Source organism: Mesitornis unicolor, unplaced genomic scaffold (assembly GCF_000695765.1).
Source record: "Mesitornis unicolor isolate BGI_N332 unplaced genomic scaffold, ASM69576v1 scaffold30525, whole genome shotgun sequence".
Taxonomy (NCBI): domain Eukaryota; kingdom Metazoa; phylum Chordata; class Aves; order Mesitornithiformes; family Mesitornithidae; genus Mesitornis; species Mesitornis unicolor.
The window spans coordinates 17,987-27,475 of NW_010185340.1; the positions used below are offsets into that span (position 1 = coordinate 17,987).

At 36.8% G+C, this 9,489-nt stretch overlaps 1 protein-coding gene across 1 annotated transcript in view; it reads right to left on the minus strand.

The window, feature by feature from the left end:
* Positions 1 to 3,322: 3,322 nt before the first annotated feature.
* The window catches only part of CNOT2 (CCR4-NOT transcription complex, subunit 2), a 47,984-nt gene continuing 41,817 nt past the window's right edge, over positions 3,323 to 9,489 (minus strand). Inside the window, exon 16 of the mRNA XM_010184809.1 lies at positions 3,323 to 4,455. Within this exon, the coding sequence (XP_010183111.1) occupies positions 4,369 to 4,455 (87 nt within the window). The 3' untranslated portion in view covers positions 3,323 to 4,368. The remainder of the gene's footprint in view (positions 4,456 to 9,489) is intronic.

Sequence of the window (9,489 nt, forward strand, 5' to 3'; positions counted from 1 at the left end):
AGCAGGAAAATTCTGATGTGTACCCAGGTCCAATACTGGCATGTTAATACCGACAAGGGAATATGAAATGCAAACAATACACCAAAGTCTAGGAAAATAATATGTAAGCTTGGTTAGCACTGCTAATTCTGAACTGGGTTGAATCAGTAATATTCAAAACTACTGTTTGATGTGCTTTAACATTTCTTTCAAAAAAAAATAAAGTTTAACTCCAACAGTAAAGTGGTTTTAAGTAGTAAACCTACTCAAGTAATTCAAATTACTTGAATTCAATTTTAAAATAAGTCATGCAGCTGCATTTCCTCTGGTCTTTTAAATGCACTAGAAGCTTTCAGATTTGTGGAAATGAGAACATGCACATTTATCTGAGGAGAGGAACAAAAAGAGCTGCACCACTTTACCTCTCCTCCTGTGGAAGGAAAAGCATCAGTTGTCAGCCCAGATGAACTGCTCAACCCAAACTGTGTTCTTTACCAGAATTCAGCTTCTGCTACTATGATTTTTAGGCAACAGCAAATTTTGAGGAAGATGATGAAAGGGTATGGTATTTGAAAACTCAGCACACTCTAAAATTATGCTTTAATAGAAGCAATTGTTATATTTAGTATCTTAAATCACAAGCACTGTCTGGCTACCTCCTTGGGATGACAACTGTGCATTCAGCACCATTTCTCCAGTGTGGCAGCTGCCAATCAAACTTTCTTTTCTGTTTCAGTCAATACCCAGCCACGCAAATGCTGCCAATCAGAAGCTATGGAGAAATAATTTAAAAAAAAAATAAAAAAATTAAACTGTGTTCCTTTGAGGTGACAGGAACCCTCAAAACTGTTATTTAGAGAATGAACTCCATTCTTCAATAGCCATCACCACCCACACCTCATGCAAGATGAAGCTGACTGCCCCACACACCTCAATGCCCCCCAGCACTGCTTAGGTGGTTCCAAAGATGCTTTACGGCCTCTTACCATGAACAAAAAGAGCCCCTCAGCACTCTGCAAGCATCCTCAAAAACAGTTCCACTTCTGACTACAGTGCACAAGTTCTTACGTCAGGTACATTGTCAATATGATTTTTTCATGAAAACTGTAACATGGAAATGGAAAAGTACAAAAAATACTGGCTTAGGGATAGAAAGGATTTCAGACATGACACTCAGCAAAGTGGTGTGACTGTACATCACCGTACCCTATAGATGTCACATCTGTGTGGTCAGCCATGCATGGTGACCCACTCCAACAGGGGTCACCATCACATGCAAAATACTGATATATATAAGCACTCATGTGCAGGCTTCCCTGGATTACCCGGGTCTTCAATCAGATTAATCAAGCTCAGGAAGGTTCTCACATGCTTCAGTAAGTGTGGCACCAGGTACCAAGGCAGAGGAGCTTGGGTCTTGGGTGGTATTTTGGTTTTATTTGTTCGTTGTCAAACACGTGGCTGGAGCGTCCTTACCTCCTTCCTCCATGACTCCCTGGCACCCCCAGTTTTCCCATAAGCAGGGTGGTTTGAGTAATAATAGTTAAAATAACAACTGTGTTTTCTGCAACACTGGGGATAAGCAAGTGGGCAAACTCCATTTTATCCCCAGAAATTCAGGGTAGTGGATTTCCAGAGAAACTGGCGCTAACTACTCAGTAAGAAAGATTTATAAACACTATGTAATAAGGAGCGATGAAGTAAGAGTGTTAAACAGGCCACAAATGGGAATAATTCTACTTGTTTCCAAGACCACCGGGTTTACTACTTAGAACTTACCTTGTAAGTTGCTGCACAATGCCGTAATTACAGGGGAAAAAACCCACCTCAAATAAATGTATTTTTTAAATAGCATTCTATTCTCTCCCCTTCTTCATAGTGTTAGTGAAATGTAAAAGTATACGAAATAAGCCTCAGACCTTCATTGTCAGCATTAAAAATCTTCAGGCCAATTCAGCTGCCAATTTGCCACATGTGTAAATGTGTAAATGAGGGCTGAGCTTCTGCTCCTTTCAGGGAAAAAAAAAAGCCGCCTTTCCCCTCATCCCCTCACTTTTTTAAATTAATGTGACATCAGCTAAAAAGGGTTTCCAATTCTATACCCTGTTTTCTGTTCAAATCTGTTTCTCCCACTTCAACCCAGAGTACAACATGAAATTAAGTCACAGATCTTTATGCTTATTCAATCAACAAACGAGAGCCAGGCTGTTCTTCCCCTTGGAAGGAGCAAAGCACCAGCTCCTTGCTCACAGGTGAGAAATTTGCTAAAACTGAGCATTTTGCATCTTTGAAGTATCACGCAGTTGAATCCAAGTGTATCACCAAAGTAACTTTTTGGAGAATTCAGGTTCTCGATTTCAGCTAAACTGCTTTTAAAGTACCACAGGTATTTAGTAGTATAAGACACCATTTTTAATGTAACTTATCTCGCTCCCCTTACCACATCTGTTGTTCATTTCCAGGAGATCGGTTATGCAGAGGGAAAGTAACATTAAAAAACCCCCAAGCCCATATAATAAGAAATAATCACTTTTGATTTGAAGACAAACATTGTTTCAGGAATCCTTAAAAAATTGCAAAGATCACAGTGGACCTCTGAGAGTAAAAAAATGTAACATTAACTGGGGAGTGAGCAAGATGCTTTTGGAAAATTATCCTTTTTAAAAGACATTTACTTTTGTTTGAATAGTCAAATATGTTTGTATCTGCTCTAATTTGAGAAAAAAAAGCCACCATCTTTTTCAGATGTGTTAGCCATCACCTGGATTATAAACATCCTCCTCTTTCAAGTTGAGAAAGCAGTTTGCTTCAGTAATAAAAAAATTATAATCAACAGGTTTATATTTTTATATCGTCTTAAAGCAGATATAAAAATAAGTATAGAATTTAAAATTTTCACATCAAGAAAAAGGAAACTTTCCAAATGGTTCAGGTTCTTCTTCCTCCTTGTTTGTGTCTGGAAGTTCAAGTACTTCTGTTTTAAGTGGAAAATACCAACCTGGAACTAAATCAGTTCTCAACCAAGCTTTTTCCAAGTCTTCCTTCTGTAATGAATTCTTGAAGCATCTTTCTATCATTTCAAATGTAACCCACCCACCTTTCTAAAAAGGACCTGCTATTGCTATTATAGAGAGCGGATCTGAAACCAAGGTTAACCAAACCTTTTGGCTGTGGAAAAGAATATAAAACTTTCTCATAAATTTACTTGTCAGCAGCAAAAAGACTCTTCAAGTGTCTTAACCACTGTACAGCTCGATAGTTTTAATACTTCAACTTTTTTTTTTTTCCATTTTTCGTTGTTGAAGAAATAATTTCACAATCTCAAATCAAAGTCAACACTGCAGTGAGGAGAGCTTTTCTACTTTATTACAAAGAGAAGAAGCCTTTATGTGGTCAGAAAATACAAGATTGATCTTTTTTTTTTCTCTTCCTATGAAACGCTGCTGTTCAAACAGCCAGAGTGAATTGTCTCAGTTCACTTCTTTAAGTCCCATCACATTCACTTGGGTATGGATGTCCTTGGCTGCTGAAAATCTGGCCCTTTAGTGCACAGGGCGACAAAGAAGTCCCCTGACCAGCAGTTCCAGAATGTCCCGTTTTCATATATTGCATCCATGCACACCTCCTAAAAATGAGGTACAGCAGGGCAAACATTTTCCAAAATAGATGTCATATATATAATATATACACATTCGTACATACATACCTTTATTCATGTGATGTCCAAAAATTTAAAAAAAATGTACACATTTATTACAAAATCGTAACAAAGACTGGACAGTGTTTTGCTCATTCTGGAAAGATGAAGCTCAGTAATACACAACTCTGGAAACTAACCAGAGACTGTGGCAATATCTTTCTTCTAAACAGTCAGATATTCTTGCATTAAGCTTGGCGAAAACTGCCTTTCAAAAACAGAAGGGGAAGTAAAATGAAGGAAGCAAACCTTGCTCATCTTTCCAAATGAAATACGAGAAGGATCTTCACATAAAAATGCACAAACATTTTTTATTACCAATAGTGCTACAATGAACAATGCAAATTTTGTTGTCTAATTTTTTGTCTTTTTTGTTTTTACATTTTGGAAAACTAAGTGGTAAACTTTTGTCAGTGTACTCGCTTGTCTTTACAGACCCAAGCTTGTCTGCTGGCAAAAAAAATAAAACAAAAACAAAAATTCAGACCCTGCTCAAACTAAAGAGAAACAATTACAAATTTAGTTGTTGGGCAGCACATAATTAGTAAGGCAGGACCTCAAATGGTGACCCTTCGCATGAGCCAATTGCCAGATCCTCAAGGAATTAAAACCAGGATGCCTGAGCCACATCAGTTCTGCAGTTATGTTGAGTATTGTGCTGAGACAGCCATACCCCAAGAAAAGGGAAGTCTTTAGAAGGCTTGCTGAGCAGGGTTGTAGTTGAAGGTCGATGGCAGATGAGGCCTTTCTTCTAATTTGTCATATTCCAGATGGAACTCCTACAATTAAAATAAAAGAAGACAAAACCAAATAAAACAACACGTCATTTACCTGTCGAGAGCTGGTCTTTCTACCAGTCATACTTGGAAAGCACAAACACAGAAGAGATCAAGCCCTCACTTATTTTAAGGCAGAAGCACATGATTTTGCTATCTGGGATTCTATACTTTGAGTAGAAAAAAAGTCAATGTCCTAAGCCAACACATAGGCTCTCCTGTTCTTTTTGATAACCCTCGTTATGATCTCAAACTGTTTTATATGTGCACACACGCAACACACAAATACACAGCCACAGCATGAGCTGAATTATGACTAAAACCTTTCAATGTGTCAGATACAGAGACTTCTTTTGAATGACCTGAAGTTTGGGGATATATGTGGCATACCATCAGGTCCAATTGTAAGTTAAACTACCTGAGTTCTGTTCTTGGTACAAAACTGAGAAACACTATGTAAAACGCTAGAGACAAAGTACTGAAACCTACTTAAGTCAGAATTTAATAAAATATCCCATCACATTCCATACTCAGATTTAAGCTGCAGACTCACCCAACCCTCCCACACATCCTGAGCTCCTTGCTCTTACATCACTTACATCACTTTTGCCAACATCTTCCATGAGAAATTCTCTCAGTTTCATAAACAAATAAACAGAGTTCATATCTTTGCCCATGTACTTGGATGCTACACAAGCTACTGGCTCAGGAATAAAGAGCATTATTGTCTAACCAGCACTATCACCTTACTTTTGTTTGAGGGTGTTTGGTTTGTATAACTGTAAAACATTTCAGTGATGCAGTAGAAATTTTATTCTGACTTCAGCAGCTACTACAGAACAGATTGTAACCACCCTTGCTGTCTAAATGCATCCCAATTATTACAATGAAAACCACAGCTTTTCTCCATGTGACCTTAATTTGTGCACACAACTCTAATTAGTGCACTCTGACATGTGGTGCTTGTTACTTCATTGATGCAAAAATGTACAATGACTTACTTAAATCTTACATTTTTCAGATCTTTTCAGCAGTTTAACTGTGTCTCATCCTCACTTTATCTTCACAAAACAGAGTAAGCAGAAGTTTCAGAATTGTTCTTTAAGGGCACTTCTTGGTAGTTCAACAGTAGCTACTGTGGACACGCACAGTAATGTATTTTGCCTAACTCAGTGGAGAACCTCAGCAAAATATCATCTGTATCTGCAGAGCAAGCTTACTCCACTGTTTTTAGATGGAGATGAAAACAGTAAGAGTAGTGAATAGATTATTTTTAAACACTCCCTGTATAATATTTCCATTTTACAAGTCGACAAACAAATTAAAGACCAAGTCAATGTGAGACACAAAATAAACTCTAGGAAATCCAACTCTCAGACCTCTCTTTAAGGCAAAAAAGGTCCATCTAGCATAGAAAGAACATTCAGTGTGATAAGGAAACAAAGTACGGGAAAATGCTGAGCATTCAGTAAGCCTGTATTCCTCAGAGAATACTGTCCCTAAACCTGGAAAATCTTGGCAAAACCTATCTGAGGTTACAGCCATCTGCACTGCAGTGCTGCACATCTGCTTCATTTCTGGTTCCCCACTCTCTCTGCTCCAACCAAGGTTTTTTAGTTGTGTGTTGTTTTTTTTTTTTTTTTAAATTTTTGTGGTGGCTGTGTTTGGGCTTTTTTAGATTATGTATACAAGTCAACTGGTTTTGGTGTTCCTAATGAGCACTGCATGCCAGTTGGTGTGTGGTATTTTTTGCACAGATGCATACACACAACACCGAAGAGATGCCGGCTCCCTTCTTTGTCAGAAGCAAGATCAAGGTGTACGAATCTATGTGGGTATTTTGGTGTCAAAGGCTGGCTTAGGTTGGGTGGATCTTCAATGATTCTGAAGTCATTTTGTAATAGAAAAAATACGACTCAAACTTCTCTTCCATGCTTGGCTCTCAAAGTTTCCAGTTTGCATGTAACTGGGGAAGGGTCTTGCAGATCACTCTCAATCTGTGGTCAACTCTTGGGGAATTGCTTCTTTAACAAAATTGTATACAAAGAGAAGGGATAATAATACTTAAACCAGTAGGACAGTACCAGTAGCCTAAAAAGGGCTTTCCAAACTTCAGGGGAAAGGTTGCGTGCCTCTATTGGCAGCAGAAGCTGAGAGCAAGGTGCATGTCTGAAGAACACTGTATCTTGAGCAGCCTTTGCATGCCACAAGCTGGAAGCCTAGAAGAGGAAACATGACCCCCCTACCAAATTTTCTTTTGAAGTATGTGAGTTGATACTTCAAACTGTCACTGATTTTTAGAATAAACAGGCTTAAGACAGCCTTTTTGATTTGCATCTCAGTGTCAGCAATGCTCAAGTCCAGTGTTCAGTAGTGTGTACGAATATCTGAAGTTATGTATGACAATACCAAAGAAAGAACTCATTGACCAAATATTTTTTAAAACTAGAAGGCAATTATTTATTGCATATAGAAAAATACTTGTATTACAGGTATACTTTATGGTTTGCTTTAGATTCCAGGGGCCACTGTGGTTTAGGATGTGAACAGTAGTATCGATATTTTAAAATATAAACAGATACAAATAAAATGTAAAAAAGTGCCATTTATCCATTGACAAACATCTGTTAAATAGCTTTATTTCCCACATGGAAGTAATTATTAAAAATTAAGTATCTTTTATTAACCAGAATACTGAATACTAAATGTGTGTGGAAACTTAAAGCACATGAGTGACACTAAATAAATTGTTCTGTGCAAAGAAATCAATCACTTCTCATGTCATCCTGAAAACTTGTTTTGATGGTAAACTTACACCAGCCTGCACATGTACAAACAGTAATAGGTAAGAATACTAAAGACAGAATTGCTTAAGGTGATCCATAGCATTAATAGAGCAAATCAAAACAAAAAGTTAGCTGAACAGGAAGTGACCTGAAGATAAAATAATCTGAACTGTGTAAGTCCATCAAAGGAGATGGTAGAAATCCCCCAGCTAGCTCAAAAGTTTCAAATGGGACTGAAAAAGCAGCCTTTATACTGGCTTAAAGATGGACGCAAAGACCCAAATTTAAATAAGAGGCTGAATTAAAATGCTATGGCACATCTCTATCAGAAGAACAAATTTAACTTTCTAGAAATTATAAAAGTATTTCAATTAATATTGGTCTTAAAAGGATGGGAAGCAATTTAATACAGACAGCAATCCTTACAAGCAAATAAACACTTGGAAATCTAACCTTCTCTCCCATAAAGAATTCCATGTTTTATAACTACAAAAATCAAAGAGTTTTATAATCTTATTCCTTAAATGGGATTACTTCTCCTTACTTTTCACAGGAGAAATTCTAGACAGGTTGCTTCAGACTATTGGAATCAGGACTTCAGTAAGTGTGCAATCACAGAAGGCATTTTTGGTCTCATATTCACTTCCCTTCCTCTCTCATTTGTCTGTCTTTCATGTCTCCTCAACAGCAGCAAACTATATAGCCAAATCCTCAGAGAAAAATTTTTTAACCACACTGTACTTTCCACAGGGCCTAGGATGAAAAGATCATATATACAGACATAGCTATAATCAGCATTTTCCTGCATTTTGGTTTGCATTTAAGGTGAATTTGAAGTTTATTGTCATTCTTAATTTTTTCACTTTTTACTACCATGTATCAACGTAGAATTAATTTGATTTTACAGTTTAGGAATTCTCTCATTACTCAGTTGTTTTGCTGCATTTCCTTATTGCATCTATTATGTATTAGGAATATAAAAACAGAACCTACAGCTTAGTAAAGAAGATAAACTTATTATTTGATGTTGTCTTGAAATAAGTTATTCAGTCTACTTTACTGGGCTTTGTTAAAGCCAACCTAGGACACTATAAAAAAAAAGTCTGTTGAGTCACATCTGGTTTATGTTTTTACAAATTTAGTCTTAAGATTTAGTAACATTATCCAAAGTAAACAGTTACATTTCACTCTATCTAGTGCAATGCAGTATAATTTAAAATAGGTACAATCAATACATAAGCTCATAACGCACCGTATCTGCAAAGCACAACACATTAAAATATGTGCTGCCCTGTATCTGAGCACATACACCAGAACAACAGAAAAATTTATAAAGAACCTTGAAAAACAATTTAATTTGCACATATGAGAGAGAGTAATTCACCAGAAATAATTCTTGCCTGACTGCTTCAAAAAACGACTAATGAAATAATTAAGCAGCAATTACTAGTGTGGCCTTCTAAGGAACTGATACTCCCAGTATTCACTAATAATGTAGCAATTCTAGTAAGAGACTGCAATTTATCAGAATTCCTTCTCTTTTTTTCCCAGTTTCTTATACTTTTAATTCTCTGAAACATTAATTAATACTTCTGCATTGTTAGAAAAAATTACTTGGCCATACTCTGTGTTCAAAGCAACACAGAATTATCAGATGCTGTCATGTGAATGTCTACTCCAAGGAAATGTTTACTCCAGAAATTAGTATCAGAGGTAACAACATTACCATACAATGCCAAGATCACACCTGCCATAAACCTGAGGGTTTTTTTATTTATCATCATTGGAGACACCACAGAATTATTTCTAACAAGTGATTCCTTTTCCATGTAACAAAATAGCTGCTTTCCCCAAATCCTTCTCTAGCTTCCTGCGATCAATATTCAACTTGCCTGCTGTATTTTGCAGCAAACTAAAATGAAATAAAAATGTCAAAATAGTATTCCAGTTCCAATTTTTACATTAAGAAATACACAAGCCTAAAAGATATTCTCTTCCTATGGACACTCAGGGGAAAAAAACCAACCAACCAACCAAAAAAACCCAAAAAACATGTTGCTTGTTAGCTTACCACTGCCAGTGAAAATACTATTCCTCTCCTTACTAGCTATCAATTGCTTCTTAATGTTGAGGGAACTACTTTCAGTATGCAAAGTAAAGACAAGTGAATCTATGCAGATCTTGGGCAAATCACTGGGAGAACAGTAGTGATGCATACCTCTCTTTCACTGCAGTATCTCCAGGAATGCCT